This window comes from Trichechus manatus, unplaced genomic scaffold (genome assembly GCF_000243295.1).
Source record: "Trichechus manatus latirostris isolate Lorelei unplaced genomic scaffold, TriManLat1.0 scaffold00080, whole genome shotgun sequence".
NCBI classification, from domain to species: Eukaryota; Metazoa; Chordata; class Mammalia; order Sirenia; family Trichechidae; genus Trichechus; species Trichechus manatus.
This window is the reverse complement of record NW_004444016.1, coordinates 289,978-309,718: the sequence shown is the minus strand read 5'-3', so window position 1 is coordinate 309,718 and position 19,741 is coordinate 289,978. Positions and strand designations below refer to the sequence as shown.

At 38.8% G+C, this 19,741-nt stretch overlaps 1 protein-coding gene across 6 annotated transcripts in view; it reads right to left on the bottom strand.

Moving 5' to 3' along the window:
* The window catches only part of ULK2 (unc-51 like autophagy activating kinase 2), a 204,981-nt gene that overhangs the window by 125,993 nt on the left and 59,247 nt on the right, over positions 1–19,741 (bottom strand). For all 6 annotated transcript variants that reach the window (XR_002824798.1, XM_004380980.2, XM_023735524.1 and 3 more), the window contains 3 exons: positions 16,537–16,584; positions 15,910–15,998; positions 5,665–5,833 (listed from right to left, as the gene is read on the bottom strand). Coding sequence is in view for 5 of the 6 variants with exons in the window: in XM_004380980.2 (XP_004381037.1) it covers positions 5,665–5,833; positions 15,910–15,998; positions 16,537–16,584 (306 nt within the window). In the remaining variant the exon portion in view is untranslated. The remainder of the gene's footprint in view (positions 1–5,664; positions 5,834–15,909; positions 15,999–16,536; positions 16,585–19,741) is intronic.

Here is a 19,741-nt window from a genome sequence, read left to right as displayed (position 1 = left end):
GAACAGAATTCTAACTCACAAAAAAAGACCAGATTTACTGGCCTGACAGACTGGAGAAACCTTGAGAATATGGCCCTCGGACACCCTTTTAGCTCAGTGGTGAAGTCATTCCCAAGGTCCACCGTTCAGCCAGGGATTGGACAGCCCCATAAAACAAAATGAGACTAATGAGGCACAGCAGTCCAGGGACAAGGACTAGAAGGCAGGAGGGGACAGGAAAGCTGGTGATAGGGAATCGAAGATTGATAAGGGACAGTGTTGACATGTCGTGGGGTTGTTGACCATTGTCATAGGGCAATATATGTACTAACTGTTTAATGAGAAACTATTTGTTCTATAAACCTTCATCTAAAGTACAAAAAGAAGAATTAAAAAAAGAAAGGAAAAAAAAAAAGAAATTAAACTACATTTGGGGGAAGAGGGAGCCAAGATTAGCCAGGGCAATTCTGAAGAATACTGTAGAATTCCTCCCTAACACACACACACAGTGACACATATAAACTTAAGAATTATAAAATAATATAAGCAAATAGACCAATGGACTAGAATAGAGAAGCCTAAAACAAACCCATTCGTATATAGAAAACTTGTATGATAAATCTGGAATTGCATATCAGTGGAGAAAGGACAGAATATTCAATAAATGGTGCTAGAACAAATGATTATATACAGAAATGAATTCCAAGTAAAGTTAAATATGAAAAAAATAATCATAAAATTTTTAGAAGGAAATAGGAAAGAACACCATTGTAACACTAGGGCAGCACGGCAGAGATTATTAGTTGCCTACACCTTGTTTGTACCAATAATTTATAGAGTTGAAGTTGTACATCTCTAGGGTATCCACTTGGAAGAAATTCTGGCACATGTACACAAGGACATCTGTTACAATACATTTTGTAACAGTGAAGAGGTAGAAATAGCCCAGGTATCAATCAGAAGGAAAATGAATATACTGGTTTAGGTGCAACAAAAATTCAAATATTAAGATAAACTAGATACATATCTAGATATTATATGTACGAATAACAAAGCAAACTATAGAAGCAAACATTCTGTATACCACTTATTTTAAACTGCTGTCTTCCTTATCTGTTGTTGTCATCACTGTTAGGTGTCGTTGAGTTATAGCAACCGTATGTACAACAGAACTGGTTTTATGTAAAAACAGCGTGGTGGTGTCTGACCTCCTTTAACTTCACAAGGGGGTAGGAGAATCAAGATTAACAGCCCAAGGCTGATTCCTGTCAGGGGAAGGTCAGACATGCCTCGTCTCCCATCTACCAATTCTGACGCCAACCATCCCTCCGACAGCACTCTCTACTTTTGTGCTGGGTTTGGTAATTCACTGGAATGGCCACACAGAACTCACAGACAATACTCACGATTATGGGGTTTATTAGAAAACTAACACCTTACAATTCAGGTTCAGGAATGCTCAGGATACAGTTCTTCCATCAGGACAGCCTCTTCTCAGCCATGCTCACAGGCAGGCTTCTCCCTGGCTCTGAGCCTCTGTCCTGCTTAGGCATTTGACAAAGTCCAACATCCATTCCTTTTTTAGCTCTGCCCGTAAGTAACTAGAGGCACCCTACTGTGTCAAGAAGCCTCCTGTCCGAAGGCACTCAGCTCTCTCACTCCGTAGGCTGGGAAGCTCACCACGCCGTCTCCTGCTGGTCTCTCCTCCTCCGTTTCTCTGTCACTGCTTCTCGCTGTCTTCAGTGTTACAGCTCTCTCTCGGTCTCCTAGTTCCAGGAGTTTCTCAGCATAGGGATCCTGGGTACAAAGAACACACTCTGCTCTTGGCTCTCCTTCCTTGGTGGTGGTGGGATCCTCTTTTTCCTGCCTCTGGGATGGCTCATTTCAAGTCCAGTGTATGGCAAAAGTGACCAATCCCCTAGGTGGGCCACAATTACCCTATCTGCACAGTCTCACCCAATTACTTGGGTGGGAGTTACAAGACCATGGCAAGAAAGGTCACACAAAAGCAATCCACCACACCACACTTTAACAAACAGAATTTAATTTTCTCACACTTTGGGAGGCTAGAAGACCGAATTCAAGGTGCCAGCTCTAGGGGGAAGGCTTTCTTTCTGTCGGCTCTAGGGGAAGATCCTTGTCTCTTTTTAGCTTCTGTTCCTCAGTTCCTTGGCCTTCTTCATGTGGCCTGGCATTTATCTTCTCCCATCTCTGCTTGCTTCTCTGTGCCTAATCTGATCCTTTTATATCTTGAATGTGATGGGCATAAAACACACCCTACACGGATACAGCCTCATTAACATAACAAAGAAAACCCTATTCCCAAATGGGATTACATCTACAAGTATAGATGTTAAGATTTACAACACATATTTCTGGCGGACACAATACATCCTTAACAACTGTGAAATTATAAAAATACTCTATGTTAAATATGGATACAGGTATATGTAGAAGTATAAAAATATCTACAGGAAAAATATGCTTCTGGCAACAACAGAAACGGAAAGGGACTTTAGTTGTACCCATTGTTGTTGTTGTTAGGTGCCATCCAGTCTGTTTCAACTCATAACAACCTCATGTACAATGGAACAAAACACTGCCCGGTCCCGCACCATCCTCACAATCATTGCTATGTTTGAGCCCACTGTTGCAGTCACCACATCAATCCACCTTGTAGAGGGTCTTCCTCTCTTCTGCCGATCCTCTACTTTACCAAGCGTAATGTCCTTCTCTGGGGACTAGTCCCTCCTGATAACAAGTCCAAAGTACATGAGACGAAGTCTCACCATCCTTGCTTTCAAGGAGCATTCTGGCTGCACTTCTTCCAAGACAGACTTGTTTGTTCTTCTGGCAGTCCACGGTATACGCAATACTCTTCACCAACACCATAACTCAAAGGCATCAATTCTTCTTCAGTCTGCTTTATTCACTGCCCAGCTTTCCCATGCATAGGAGGTGACTGAAAATACCATGGCTTGGGTCAGACCCACCTTAGTCCTCAAAGTGACATCTTTGCTTTTAACACTTTAAAGAGATCTTTTGCAACAGATTTACTCAATGTAATACATCGTCTGATTTCTTGACTGCTACTTCCATGGATGTTGACTGTGGATCCAAGTAAAATGAAATCCTTGACAACTTCAGTATTTTCCTCCTTTATCATGATGTTGCTTATTGGCCCAGTTGTGAGGATTTTTGTTTTCTTTATGTTGAGGTGTAATCCACACTGAAGGCTGTAGTCTTTGATCTTCATCAGTAAATGCGTCAAGTCCTCCTCGAGTTCCACAAACAAGGTTGTGTCATCTGCATATTGCAGGTTGTTAATGAGTCTTCCTCCAGTCCTGATGCTGTGCTCTTCTTCATACAGTCCCACTTCTTGGATTATTTGGTCAGCATACAGACTGAGTAAGTATGGTGAAAGGATACAACCCTGGCACACACCTTTCCTGATTTTAAACCATGCATTATCCCCTTGTTCCGTCTGAACACAATTAAGTGTTCTGGAATTCCCATTCTTCTCAATGTTATCCATCATTTGTTAGGATCCACACAGTCAAATGCCTTTGAAGAGTCAAAACAACACAGGTAAACATCCTTCTGGTATTTTCTGCTTTCAGCCAAAATCCTTCAGACATCAGCAACGATATACCTCATTCCATGTCCTCTTCTGAATCTGGCTTGACTTTCTGGCAGTTCCCTGTCAATGTGCTGCTGCAACCGTTTTTTAATTATCTTCAGCAAAAATTTACTTGTGTGTTATATTAATGGTATTGTTCTATAATTTCTGCATTCTGATAGGTCACTTTTCTTTTGAATGGGCACAAATATGGATCTCTTCCAACAGGTTGGCCAGGTAGCTGTCTTCCAAATTTCTTGGCATAGATGAGCGAGCACCTCCAGCGCTGCATGCATTTGTTGAAACATCTCAATTGGTATTCTGTGAATTCCTGGAGCCTTGTTTTTCATCTATGCTTTCAGTGCTTGGACTTCTTCCTTCAGTACCATTGGTTCTTGATCATATGCTACCTCCTGGGATGGTTGAACATCGACCAATTCTTTTTGGTACAGTGACTCTGTGCATTCCTTCCATCTTCTTTTAATGCTTCCTGGGTTGTTCAATATTTTGCCCATAGAATCCTTCACTACTGCAACTCAAAGCTTGAATTTCTTCTTCAGTTCTTTCAGCCTGAGAAATAACAAGTGTGTTCTTCCCTTTTGGTTTTCTAACTCCAGGTCTTTGCACATTTCATTATAACACTTTACTTTGTCTTCTCAAGCCACCCTTTGAAATCTTCTGTTCAGCTCTTCTACTTCATCATTTCTTCCATTTACTTAAGCTACTATATGTTCAACAGCACATTTCAGAGTCTCTTCTGACATCTATTTTGGTCTTTTCTCTCTTTCCTGTCTCTTTAATGACTTTTTGCTATCTTCATGTATGATGTCTTTGATGTCATCCCACAGCTCATCTGGTCTTCCATCATCAGTGTTCAATGCTTCAGAAATATGAAGCAAATATAGCAAAACATTGACACCTATAAAATCAGGATGATGGGTGACCTGAGTATCTGCTGTGCTATTTTCTGCTTGAAATAGTTCACAAGTTTAGAAGTTTTATCTTTTTTTTTTAACGAAATAAAACCCTGTATTGGATGATTTTTAAAGGTAACTTCCAGTTCCCACTGATCATGAACTGCCATATACTGTTGCTGTGGTGGCCAAGTTTTCCCTCCCCAAATAAATCCTGCAGGTTTTTGGTCTGGGGAATATGGCTTTTACAACAACTAGCCAGTGCCTAGCATAAAAAAAACAAACCGCTTGCCATCAAGTCAACTCCAACTCATGGCAACCCCACTTATGTCAGAGTAGAAGTGTGCTCCATAGGTTTCCAAGGCTGTGTGTTTCTCCAGGCCTTTCTTCCAAAGGGCCTCTGGGTGGGTTTGAACCACCAACCTTTTGGTTAGTAGCAGAGCACTTAACCATCTGTACCACCATAAGCAGGTATAAAATAAGTAAAAATAAGTATTTGACAAACAACTGAATAGACCTCTATACAAACTTCTCCTACCATCAATACCTGCACATAGTCAACACTCGATATTATTAGATTTTTAAAGTAACCAAATTTTCAGTTTTTCAGATCCTATTCCTTCACAACCAAGCCACAGTCCCTTCTTTTTTAATGGTTTTGTCTAACTTCTCTTTTTTTGTAGGTTTCTTGGTACCTTTTAGTATTCCAAAGAAAACCTGCATTCTCATTCCTTTATAAAAATTCTTCCTATATATTTATGAAGCACACTCTTGAACTTATTTTTTGAAGGATATTTTCTGAAGGATACTCTTTTGACTCTTATGTTTTTTTTTCCAAATGAGTTCTTCCTTTAATTTTTTGTCTTAAAGTTAATTTTGCTCATTCTGCTGGCTTCTCTACTTCTTTCTGTTCCAATATAATTCAATTAAGTTGAGATCATAAAGTTTCCATCTACTTCAGATCCAAACTTACTGTTTTATGGAAGATGACTGCACAGATCTTAGAAAAATATATAATTTTGGAAATCTAAACAACTAAATAGAATGCCCATTTGGAAAGGTGCCCTAAACAAGACTGTGAAATAAAGGTTAAGAAAATGCTAGTCTAGTAAATTAAGAAATATAATGTGTACAAGTAGAAAAGATTCTCACATGAGTGGTCTGACGAGATGTCTGGAACCAAAACAAAGTCATCTGCATCACAAGAAGAGTTCTTGCTACTAGTACTGGCAGAATCTTTGGACACTTGTAGATAGTTGGGAGGACCCAGTGGTGGGGAAGATAAGTTTTCTTCCTGAATATGCTGCATATCTGGAAGGGACTAAAATTAACAACATAAAATTAAAACTGGCCTAATAATCAAATGCAAGTCAGAATAGTCATTAGAATTAAGGAATTTTTTTTCCCCATAAAAGTGGGCATAAAGTCCTATCCAATCTAAAAGTTATTAAAAAAAAAAAAAAAAACTCTGGAAAATCTTCCCCTTAGAAAAGTACAGTTTAAATGCACCTTTGCATAAAGACTTCTAAAATGTTTTCCAAAACTGATACTTAAAAATTTACTATCCACTTAGCACATGTGTAGTCTTGCCTCTCCTGAAATGTCTGAGAGGTAAGTTTTTATTGTGCCAATATCCCAAGTCCCCAACTCATGGCCTAGCAAAGCAAACACTCAATTTTTTTTTTTTTTAATTTAATTACTAAACAGAGAGACTCTAAATTAGTGACACCCTACGCAGAAAAGAGTTTTAAATCTACAATGAAGAAAACGTTACAAACAGGAAAGCAGGAGACCATATTATATAAAAGAACAGTCAAATCAATAAGGTAACTGCAGTTAAGACTAGAGATTTATTCACACTCACAGAAAGGAAGGTTTGGAAAATTTTACAGGTGTGGGTGTGTTCTTTTTGTTTTTGTTTTATTAGGGGGAGGAGTTGCTTTGTCTGTGGGAGACAGGACAGGAACGGTAGAAAAGTATATAAACATATTTAAACAAATACTTAGGCAAACCTAGCTATCTGGCATTTGCCTAGTTCAAGGACGCTAAATGACAACTCTAACTGAATGTCTTGCTTATACAATGGTTTTCAAAAACAATGAACTTCCTAACTTATTGTGTTAAGTCCCCTATTACCTGGTTTAACCATTGCTTATATTTAAGAAAAGGAAAAAGACCATATAATGCTCTTTAAACCCAAGACTTAAGCACCCAATTCACTGCCACTGCTCCTCTGAATGTCACTGTGCCAAGAAATCAGTCTCAAATCTCCTTATAAGTTCTTGATGAGCCCTTATGTCTCAAGATTATAAAGAGAAGGGAAGATGGAAGGGCTAACATTTCTGACTATTGGTCAGGGCCTAGGCACTGTTAAAAGTTTTCCATTTGTTACTTAACTTTATTCTTCTCCACAGTCCTATTCTGAATCCCATCTCACATATAAACGAAGCTTAGAAAATTAGGTTATCTGCCCAATATTATACACAAGTATAATGTCGTTGAGTTGAGATGTGATTTCAACTATCTAATTTCTTTCCAGTGGTTTCTGCAAGAACTTCCTCAGTTTCTTCCCCTGCTATAAAATGATCTACATCCACAACTACCCTGGTCCTTCCTTCCCATCTCAGTAGAAGAAATACTTTTCCTATCGTTCAAAGTAAATCTCTCCACCTATGCTCTGCCTTCCATTTTCTCCCACCTCCTCAAGAATCTTGATTAACTCTCCTCTGCTCCTAATATTTTCACCCTCTCCCTTTATTCTGGCTTTATTCTGGCTTTATTGCCTCTGCACATAAGCATACTTAATTTGCTAACATCTCAAATCTCTATGACACTAATTATCCTCTTCTCTCTCTTCCTCACTTCTTAGTAATGTTTCTTGAAATTATCAATCTTCACTGACTCAAATTCCTCATCTCCTATGTATCCCTTAATTCACCATAATTCACTTTCTGCCTTCAAATCTCCAATAAAATTGCCTTTATTAAATTTACAATGACTTCCTATCGGTAAGTCCACTGGACACTACCCTAAAGTACGTGATTATCTGTTACATCCACCCTACAAACCATTCTTTCGACACTCTTCCTTTTCATTTGGTGACCTCACTCTCTTGCTTTTCCTCCTACTCCTTGGGACTCATTCTTAGACTCTTTTGGGGGAACCTACTTCTCATCTGTCCCTTAAAGGGAAGTGGTAGGGTATGGAATTCCCCAAGGGTCCACCTTGGACTCTCTACTCCTCACATTTTCCATGCTCACCCTAATGGCCACTCTCACTCTCATACCTTCAGCTACCACTTATATAATGACTCTTAAACTTGTATCTCCAGCCTAGATTCTCTCAGATGAGCTTTAAAACGCACTGTCATCAAGTCAATTCTGACTCACAGTGATCCTGTAGTACATAGCAGAACTGCCCCACAGGGATTCCAAGGCTGTAATCTTTAAGGGAGCAGAATAACACATCTTTCTCCTGCAGAGCGGCTGGTAGGTTCAAATCATCAACCTTTCAGTCAGCAGTTGAGCACTTAACCACCACACCACTAAGTTTTAGATCTCTATATTCACTTGCCTATGCAACATGTCCATACCTGTACAATATTAATTCATCTTCTTCATACTCAAAAGTACTCTTTTTTACTTCACCACCATCCATCCAGTCAGTCACCATCAAGGTATCTCTCCTTTAAGTCCCAAATTCAATCAATCTCCAAGACCTGCAAATTCTGCCCTCTTTACCTTTCTCTTATCTGGCCCCTCCTCTTCTCCTTCCCAACTGCTATCTTGGTTCAGATTGGGGGGGCCAGGGGGGGTGAGCTGCAATAGTCTCAGGGTTGTTCTCTAACCTTTAGTAGAGACAGCTCTCTACTCTCTAACTCTTTCCAATCTAGTCTTCCACCTGATTTTAGAAGAATAACTAAAACACACACTGGATCATATCACTCCTCCACTTGAAATTCTTCAAATGGCTCACCACAGCTTTAAGGATGAAGTTCAAACTCCTTTGCTCAGTACCCAAATTTCTTCAAGATATAGTCTCGGTCTACCTCTCTATCCGTATTTTCCCTCACTACACTACAAATGCTCTCTATACCCGCCAGACTGAATGACTTACAGAAGCCCTGTCCAACAGAACTTTCTGCAATGATAGAAAAGTTCTGTATCTGGACTGTCCAATATGGTAGCCACTAGCCATATATGGCTACTGAGCACCTGAAATGTGGCTGGTGTGACTAAGGAACTAAATTTTAAATTTTATTTAATTTTAACAATTTAAATTTAGGTAGCCATGGGGGCCTAAAAGCTACCATACTGAGCAGCACAGATTAGAATTCCTTTGGTGGGTCACTCTTCCATGACTTTATATATGGGGTCTCCTCTGCCTAAAAGACCATTCTTTTACTTCTTCATCTTGCTAACTCTTTCTTCAACACTCATCTGAAACAATCCTCTCCTCTGAGAAGCCTTCCTGAAAGTGATTTTGATGTCCCTCATCCATGTTCCCAAAGGCAATAAAGATATATACACATATGCTTCTAACAGTGATTGTGTTACCTCTTCTTCACACAATTAAATTAAGAGCTTCTTAATTGAGACCAAACGGTCAACAATTACTTTAAAACAAAGATAAGAATGAAAGGGGGCAGGAAACTGGATTAATGGAAATGGAACAACCAGAACAGAAATCATGAGAGAATGTTCACGCATTGTGCAGAATGTAACAATGTCACTGAACAACTTGTGCAGAAACTGTTGAATGGGAACCTAAACTCCTGCGTAAACCTTCACCAAAAACAATTATTTTTTTAAAAAAAAGCTCCTTAATATCAAGAACCTTCTCATCTTACTCTTGAGTATAAACCAGAACCTCACACAAAGTAGATGTTCAATAAATGTTATGAAATTAATAAATACATATTCGAGAGATATTATCTAAATATCATTTAACCTATAGTCAATATATAACTGTGATGGTTAAGATTGTGTGTCAGCTTGGCTGGGCCATGATTCAGTGTTTATATGTGGTCACTCCCATGACTGAATATGCTATGAGTAGCCAGTCAGAGGGAGTTTCCCTGGGGGTGTGGCGTGCATCTGAATATAAGCGGATGTTCTGGCTTTTTGCTCACTCTGGATCCTGTGGCTGCCTCCTGTTGTCTCACCTCCAGTTCTTGGGACTTGAGCTGTCAGCTTATCTGCCAAATTTGGGATTCGTCGATCTTCACAGCCTGTGAGCAGAGCCCTGCTCTCTGACCTGCCGATCTTGGGTTCTTCAGCCCCTGCAGCTACATGAATCAAGAGAAACCTTGCAGTCTTGCCTGCTGACCTTGGAATTTATCAACATTCAGAGCCTGTGAGCGGGAGCCCTGCTCTCCAACCTGCCAATCTTGGACTCGCCAGCTTCTGCAGCTGCGTGAACTGGGAAAGGCCTTTACCCTGATCCACGGACTTGGGATATTCTAGCCTCTACAATTGCGTGAGCTGTTTCCTTGATATAAATCTCTCTATATATATATTTATACGCTTTACTGATTTTGCATCTCTAGAGAACCCAGCCTAAGACATTATAACTAAAAGAGCAATTTGAGTTTTTTTGTTGTTGATTTATTAATTTATTGGGGGAGGGTTTAAAGATGTCTCTGAAATAAAGCAGAGCATGAGAATGTAAAAGAGAAAATGTTACTTGCGCATGTCAGCGCGTATCACCCTCAATATGAGTCTACACCTTCCCTAGGAAGGGGATACAGATTACGTTAACTACTAGCCTATCAAATCATCCCACCTTCTAATCTCACTAATTGGAGATTATACACAAACTTTCCTGCTATTCCTTTCTCCTCCTGCTTTCTTTTTTACTTTCACTGCAAGTACTAGCTTTTAATAAAGACTTTCTAAAAATAAGTTTTTCCACCAAAGATTTCAGCATCTAAATGTGCCTATCCTCTAACCCTGGCACCTCGTCACTTCTCCAGTTAATTCTCCATTCTGTTCTCTTTTTCTCACCTCTTGGTCACTCTACCTATGTTCCAGTCTCCTTTATTCTCTCTCCCACATTCTGATTCTTCCCTGCTGTTCCTTTCTCTAGCATAAACTTTGCTGTTCATATTATGTATTACATTATGTCAAACAGATACATCATAAGAATAGCTACCATCAGAGTACTTACTATGGACTAGGTACCTTCTATATATTACCGTGAACCCCTTGCAAACGAAGGTTATTACGCCAATGTTACGGATGAGCGAAACATGGCTCAGCCTTGGATAGCTGACTTGCCCAGGGTTACAAGGTGAGCAAGCAGCAGGGCCAAGATGGAAGCCAGTTCTGCCTGGCTCCAGATAAAGCCCATGGTCTTTCCAAGTCTTCCTCCATATTTCTACCCAATCAGCTATAAATCCATTGTTTTATATTCCAGATTGAAAGAGGCAATATACAAAGCCTTTTTTTCTCTTAATTTCTTATATTTATGAGAATGTAATGTAAGTCTTATTAGCACATCTGCTTTTTCTGTTTGGTTTGAGTTTGCAGGGTTGTGCAAGAGAGGTTATCTGCTGGCTTTAGAACTCATCTGTTTGCAACAGGCTGCTTCAGCATCTGCTTTAGCTGTGAGCTATTAGGTTTCCTTGGAAAATAATAATAGCAGCTGCAACTTTGAGTCCTTACTGCATGCCAGGCAAGCGCTCCTGTTCATTTACCCTTAAAGAACCCTATAAAGTGGCTACATTATACTTATACTATATATACATTAGGGATATAGAACCCCATGATCTTAACCCTGAGTTACCTCGATCTGCTAATCATACAACCTCCCCTGTTATGGCTCCCCTACCCTTCTGCCAGCATAATTCAAGAAGTTTACCTCTTTAAGGTCGAGAAGGGAGAGGGTTGAAATGCCATACGGTTGTTAACCAATGTCATAAAACAATATGTGTACTACTGTTTAATGAGAAACTATTTGTTCTATAAACCTTCACCTGAAATAGAATAAGAAAACAAACTAACAAAAAAAGAAAAAAAAATACGTGGAATCAAATGAAGTCAGGGTCAAATCTCAGACCTAAACACTCTGAATTTTAATTTTCTCATTTACAGAGTAAGTAATATTATATATATCTCATAAGGTTGTACCAATTAAATGAGGAAACTTATTTAAAAAAAAAAAAAAGAAAAGAAATTTACCTCTGCCAGACTAAGCTAGAAAATACTACAATGCCTGACCCGAAAGCTCCAGCTTGTGGAATGGCCTCAAGGTCACAACCCTCACAGGCTACAACAGAAATGTGGGGGAAGGGTCAGTCTGGAAAAGTACAGAACAGTGCATGGTAAAACAATGGAACAGTAGGGCAGGAAGAAGTAGCCAGAAGTTCTCAGGATCAGGAAGAGGCACTTAGGTTGCAGGAAAGACAGCCATGGAGGAAATAGCTGGTAACTGCAGGAGAAGGAACAAGTTTGAGAGGAAACAACTTTGTTGCTGTTGTTGTTAGGTGCCATCAAGTTGGTTTTGACTCATACTGACCCTATGTACAACAGAACGAAATGCTGCTCAGTCCTGCACCATGCTCACAATCATTGTTATGCTTGAGTGCACTGCTGCAGCCACTGTGTCAATTCATCTCATTGAGGGTCTTCCTCTTCTTTGCTGACCCTCCACTTTACCAAGCATGATGTCCTTCTCCAGGGATTGGTCCCTCCTGATAACATGTCTAAAATATGTGAGACGAAGTCCCGTCATCCTTGCTTTCTAAGAGGCATTCTGGCTGTGCTTCTTCCAAGACAGATTTGTTGGTTCTTCTGGCAGTCCACGGTATATTCAATATTCTTCGCCAACACCATAATTCAAAGGCTTCAACTCTTTTTCAGTCTTCCCTATTCATTGTCCATTGTCTGGCTTTCACATGCGTATGAGGTGATTGAAAACACCATGGTTTGGGTCAGGTGCACCTTAGTCCTCAAAGTGACATCTTTGCTTTTTAACACTTTAAAGGGGTCTTTTGCAGCAAATTTGCCCAATGCAATGCGTCGTTTGATTTCTTGACTGCTGCTTCCAGGGTGCTGATTGTGGATCCAAGCAAAATGAAATCCTGTACAACTTCAATCTTTTCTCCATTTACCACGATGTTGCTTACTGGTCCAGTTGTGAGGATTTTTGTTTTATGCTGAGGTGTAATCCATACTGAAGGTTGTAGTCTTTGATCTTTATCAGTAAGTGCTTCAAGTCCTCTTCACTTTCAGCAACCAAGGGTGTGTCATCTACATAACAAAGGTTAATGAGTCTTCCTCCAATCCTGATGCAGCATTCTTCTTCATATAATCCAGTTTCTTGGAATATTTGCTTAGCACACAGGTCGAATAAGTATGGTGAAAGGATACAATCCAGACATACATCTTCCTTGACTTTAAACCACGCAGTATCCCTTGTTCTGTTTGAACGACTGCCCCTTAGTTTACATACAGGTTCCTCATGCATACAATTAAGTGTTCTTGAATTCCTATTCTTCTCAATGTTATCCATAATTTGTTATGATCCACACTGCTGAATGCCTTTGCATAGTCAATAAAACACAGGTAAAAATTTTTCTGGTATTCTCTGTTTTCAGCCATAAGCCATCTGACATCAGCAATGAATGATATCCCTTGTTCCACGTCCTCTTCTAAATCCAGCTTGAATTTTTGGCAGTTCCCTGTCGATGTACTGCTGCAACTGCTTTTGAATGATTTTCAGGAAAATTTTACTTGCATGTGATATTAATATTGTTCGATAATTTCTGCATTCTGCCGGATCACCTTTCTTTGGAATGGGTAGAAATATAGATCTCTTCCAGTCAGTTAGCCAAGTAACTATCTTTCAAATTCCTTGGTACAGATGAGTGAGCACTTCCAGGGCTGCAACTGTTTGTTGAAACATCTCAATTGGTATTCCGTCAATTCCTGGAGCCTTGTTTTTTGCCAGTGTCTTCGGTGCAGATTGGATCTCTTCCTTCAGTACCATCAGTTCTTGATCAGATGCTACCTCCTGAAAAGGCTGAACGTCAACCAATTCTTTTTGTTACAGTCACTGTGTATATTCCTTCCATGTTCTTTTGATGTTTCCTGCATCGTTTACTACTTTCCCCGTAGAATCCTTCAATATTGTAACTTGAGGCTTAAATTTTTTCTTCAGTTCTTTCAGCTTGAGAAATGCTGTGTGTGTTCTTCCCTTTTGGTTCTCCAGGTCTTTGAACGATTCGTTATAATACTTTACTTTTGACTTCTCGAGCTGCCCTTTGAAATCTTCTGTTTAATTCTTTTACTTCATCATTTCTTCCTTTCGCTTTAGCTACTCTACGTTCAAGAGCAAGTTTCAGAGTCTCTTCTGACATCCATTTCGGTCTTTTCTTTCTTTCCTGTCTTTTTAATGACCTCTTGCTTTCTTCATGTATGATATCCTTGATGACATTTCAGTTTGTCAGTACTGTGGTGGCTTGCATGTTGCTGTGATACTGGAAGCTTTGCCACCGGTATTTCAAATACCAGCAGTGTCACCCTTGATGGACAGGTTTCAGCAGCACGTTTAGACTAAGACAGACTAGGAAGAAGGACCTGGCAGTCTACTTCTGAAAAAATTAACCACGGAAAACCTTATAAACAACAGCAGAATACTGTCAGATATAGTGCTGGAAGATGAGCCCCTCAGGTTGGAAGGCACTCAAAAGATGATTGGGGAAGAGCTGCCTCCTCAAAGTAGAGTTGATCTGAATGACGTTGATGGACTCAAGCTTTCAGGACCTTCATTTGCTGATGTGGCACGACTCAAAATGAGAAGAAACAGCTACAAACATCCCTCAATAATCGGAACGTGGAATGTGCGAAAAACATATCCAGAAAAATGGGAAGTCGTCAAAAATGAAATGGAACACATAAACATCAATATCCTAGGCGTTAGTGAGCTGAAGCGCACTGGTATTGGCCATTTTGAATCAGACAATCATACGGTCTACCATGCCGGGAATGACAAATTGAAGAGGAATGGCGTTGCGTTCATTATCAAAAAGAACATTTCAAGATGTATCCTGAAGTACAACACTGTGATAGGATAATATCTGGCATGGTTTGAATTATGCCCCCCCAAAAATGTGTGCAGCAATTTGGCTGGGCCATGACTCCCAGAATTGTGTGGCTGGCCTCCATTTTGTGATTGTAACTTTATGTTAAAGAGGATTAGGGTGGGATTGTAACACCACCCTTACCCAGGTCACATCCCTGATCCAATGTAAAGGGAGTTTCCCTAGGGTGTGGCCTGCACCACCTTTTACCTTACGAGAGATAAAAGGAAAGGGAAGCAAGCAGAGAACTGGGGGACCTCATACCACCAAGAAAGCAGTGCTGGGAGCAGAGCACGTCCTTTGGACCCGAGATTCCTGTACTGAGACACTCCCAGACCAAGGGAAGACTGATGCATCACAAGGACCTTTTCTCCAGAGCCAACAGAGAGAGAAAGCCTTCCCCTGGAGCTGATGCCCTGAATTTAGATTTGTAACCTACTAGACTGTGAGAGAATAAATTTCTCTTTGTTGAAGCCATCCACTTGTGGTATTCCTGTTAGAGTAGCACTACTGACTATGACAATCTCCATATGCCCACAAGGAAAACCAGTTAATACAACTATTATTCCAATTTATGCACCAACCACTAAGGCCAAAGATGAAGAAACTGAAGACTTTTACCAACTTCTGCAGTCTGAAAATTGATCAAACACGCAATCAAGATGCACTGGTAACTACTGGCAATTGGAATGAGAAAGTTAGAAACAAAGAAGAAGGACTGGTAGTTAGAAAATATGCCCTTGGTGACAGAAACAACGCCAGAGATCACATGATGGAATTTTGCAAGATCAACAACTTTTTCAGTGCAAACACCTTTTGTCAACAACATAAATGGTGACTATACGTGTGGAAACAACTTTAAAGGACCAGTAATCATGATTAAGAGAATCTACGTCTGTGAAATCTAGTTCAGAGGTCACACCTCCATCATTGGAAATCCTATATGCAATAAGTTGATGTTTATGACATTCAGATAAAATGAACATTTATTGCCCATCCACCTCTTACGGGTACTCTTTGTTTACAAGTATCATTGCCAAAACTCCAAAGGGCATAAAAAGGTGGTAGTACTATACTCATTGTCTAGAGGAAAATGGCCAAGAGGGGTGATATTTCTTACCAAAGCTTACACAGCTAAATAAGGGCAGGGGCCCAAATCTAAGCCCATTTGACCCAACTACGGTGATCTTTCCCTAGACCTCAGCTGCTCGAGTAAACACTGTTCATAAAAAGAATATCCATTTACAGGCTCTGTTTGTGAAGAGATAAATAGCACTAACTCTGAAATTATTTGTAATAAAACCAGAACTTACTGGTGGAGAGGCAAAACGACAAGATGGAGAGCTGCCACAGGAGCTTCCAGAGACAGAACCGGCATACATGGGTACTGGAACTGGGTGAGCTGGAGGAAGAAAACACAGATGAAGAGGCGTATCACTTAGTAGTCCAATTATCTGACTTTGTCTAATAGGAAAACGTGTCAAAATGACTACATCTCTGTGCTGCCCAAAAATTGGTATTCACCTACTACAATGAAACCTGTGACAGCCAGAACTCGACAGGACTGTCTTGTTTTTCCAGGTCTTGCAAGTTTTCTGCCTTTGACAGGGTGCAGTCTTAGCACTTTTTCTATCACTCCTTTTAGTGGAAAATAGTTTTCCTTCTCTGACAGGTTTCCACCTCACACAGGTTCCAGCTTTCACAGGTTTTACTGTATTACAGCTCCCATGGATGAAACTAAAAATGCAGCAATTACTAAAAATATTTCAGCTTGGATTTGGAAGGAAAAACAGAACTGTTGTTAAATAAACACAATTACCAGTATCTAGGAAAAGCTCTATGACAACTTGAAAAGCACTGTAAAAAATTAATTTTGGAATACAAAATACTAATTATTCTTTAAGTTTGCGTTGACTCTTTAAGTAAAAATGAGTACTTACATTTTTTCACTGGAACTTGCTCAAGAAAAGGATGACTAAAAAATGCTTCTGTAATGAAAAATGAGAATGCAACCTTTAAACTGACTTTAGTAGATAGGTTAATCTTCTCAAAGTATACAATGTAATGTCTTTGAGATCAAAAATTGTTAATTTCTTTGTATAGCCCGCATTTCATTTAAATGTAAGAGCATATTTTTATAAAGCAACTATAAAAATAATATAAGTAATTCTTAATCAATGAAAAATTTTAATAATAATTGTGAATTTTCAAAACGTCTGTTACTAGCAAAATACCTTCTGAGGTTACTTAAATAGATGTGCTCTTTAATTTGTGCCAGCCTCAAGTAGCCACTCCCATGGAAGTACTATGATCACCAGGTCTTTGCTAAGGACATATTTAAACTATAACCAAAAAAACCAAACCTGTTGCTGTCAAGTCGATTCTGACTCATAACGACTCTACAGGACAGGGTAGAACTGCCTCATAGAGTTTCCAAGGAGTGCCTCGTGGATTCGAACTGCCGACCTTTTGGTTAACAGCCACAGCTCTTAACCACTACGCCACCAGGGTTTCTGATATTTAAACTATGGCTATTGTTAATTGTCCTCAGAAGCAATCTAGGCAGCTGATTTGTGCAAAAGACCAGAAAAATCATAAAACATGTTTAATAAAAATGCTTGTCAAATAGATGCAGAGAAACAATTTGACCAAATACAACACCCATTCATAGTAAAGACTAAACAAAAACCAGCAAACTAGGAATAGAAGGGAACTTCCACAACCTGGTAAAGAACAATTACAAAACAAACAATCAAAAAAAAAAAAACCTATAGCTGACATCATATCTAATGGCAAAAAACTGAAGACTTGCCTCCTAAGATCAGGAATAAGGCTAACATGTTGTTCACACAACTTCTATTCAACACTGTTCCTGAAATCTTAGCCTAGTTGATGCCATAATGCAATGAAAAGAAACAAAAGGCTTGAGATTGGTAAGGAACCAGTAAAACTGTCATTCCTTACTCTTAGATGCCATGATGATGTAGAGAGAAAATCCCTAAATAATCTATTAAAAAAGTTACTAGAACTAAGCATGCTTAGCAAGGCCATAGGATGTAAAGTGAACATACAAAAACCTTTTTTGCTTCTTTATACTAGTAACAATTGGAAATTCAAATATTTTTAAAATACCATTTAAAATAGCACCAAAACACATGACATACTTAGGAATGCATTTAACAAAACACGTGCATTGTAAACCACAAAACACTGCTGACAGGAATTAAAGACCTACGTAAAGATATACCATGTTTACAGTCCCAAAGACTCAATATTAACATGTTATTCTCTCAAAATTGATCGACAGATTCAATGCAACTCCAATCAAACATTTCAGCAGGCTTGCTTGTAAAGCCTGACAAGCTGATTCTAAAATTTATATGGAAATAAAAAGGACCAAAAGTAGCCAAAATAATTTTGAAAAAAGAACAACAAAGCTGGAGAACTTACATTACCCAATTACAAGACTTACTATAAAGCTACAGTAATAAATAAGACAGTATGGTCCAAATTGTTTCACTGGTGAATTTTATCAAACATTTAAGGATGAAATAATACCAATCTTCTACAAACTCTTTCACAAAGTAGACGAAGGAATACTTTCTAACTCATTTAAGAGGTGAGCATATCCTGAATACCAAAACCTGATAAATGTATCATAAGAAAACTGCAGACAAATTACTATACGTTTATCCCTAATAAACACGGACACGAAAATCTTTTAAAACATCCCAGCAAATAAAACCAGAAATATGTAAAAAGGATAATACATCCTGAACAAACAGAGTTTAAGCCCAGAAATGCAGTGTTAACATTAAAAAATAAATGCAATTCATATTAACAGAATGAAAGAGAAAAAAACATAATTTCAATAGATACAGGAGGCAAAATAGTACTGTCATAAAGATAGACATGATGGATCAACATAATAAAATACAGGGTCCATATTATACTGCATATTATTCTGCATATACAATGCATATATTGATTTTTAAGAAAGGTGCAACAGTAATTCAACGGGGAAAGGATAGGCTTTTTCACAAACAGTGCTGATATAACTGGACCTCCATTGGAAAAAAATAAATAAACCTCAACCCTGGCCTCACATCATAAATAAAAATTAACTAGAAGTGATGAATAGACTTAAGCAATAAACCTAAAACTATAAAATTCTAGAAGAAAACACACAGGAAAATCTTTGAGACTCTGGGAAGGGTAAGTATTTCACAGGACATAAAAAACTAGAACAATAAAAGAAAATACTGATACCTTGGACTTCCCAAAATTTAAAACTTTGTGCTTCAAAGACACTATTATCTCCAAAGAACATATACGAATGGCCAATAAGCCATAAAAAGATGCTCAACATCATTAGTCATTGGGGAAATGCAAAGAAAATCACAATGAGCCTCTGTTAAGAATGATGGTATAACATGGGATAGTATAAAGGTGGTATTTGAACAACGTGATGAACACAATGTCACTGAACTGTACATATAAAGACTGTTGAAATGTCAAATGTTTTGTTACATATATATTTACCACAATTTAAAAAAAAAACAAAACACTTCATACCCACTAGAATGGCTATTTATCAGAAAAACAGAAAATAACAAGTGTTGACAAAGGTTCAGAGAACCTGGAATGCTCATGCATTGCTGGTAGGATTGTAAAATGGTTCAGTCACTGTGGAAAACAGTTTGCTAGTTCCTCAATAAGTTAAACATAAAATTACCATATGACCCAGCAATTCCACTCCTAGATATACCCCATAGGTCTTGAAAGCAGGGACTCAGCTCAGATACTTGCACACCAATGTTCACTGCAGCATTAGTCATAATAATCAAAAGGTAGAAACAACCCAAGTGTCCATCAACAGAAGAATGGATGAACAAAATGTGGTATATGCATACAATGGAGTATTATTCAGTCATTAAGAGAAATGAAGATACAGCACATGCTACAACAGAGATGAACCTTGAACACATTATGCTGAGTGAAAAAAGTCAAAACACAGAAGGACAAATATTGTATGATCCCATTCATATAAAAAATTTAGAAAAAATAAATGCATAAAGACAAAAGTTACCAGGAGCTTGGGGAAGTGGGAAATTGAAAGTTACTGCTTAAGGACTACTGAGTTTC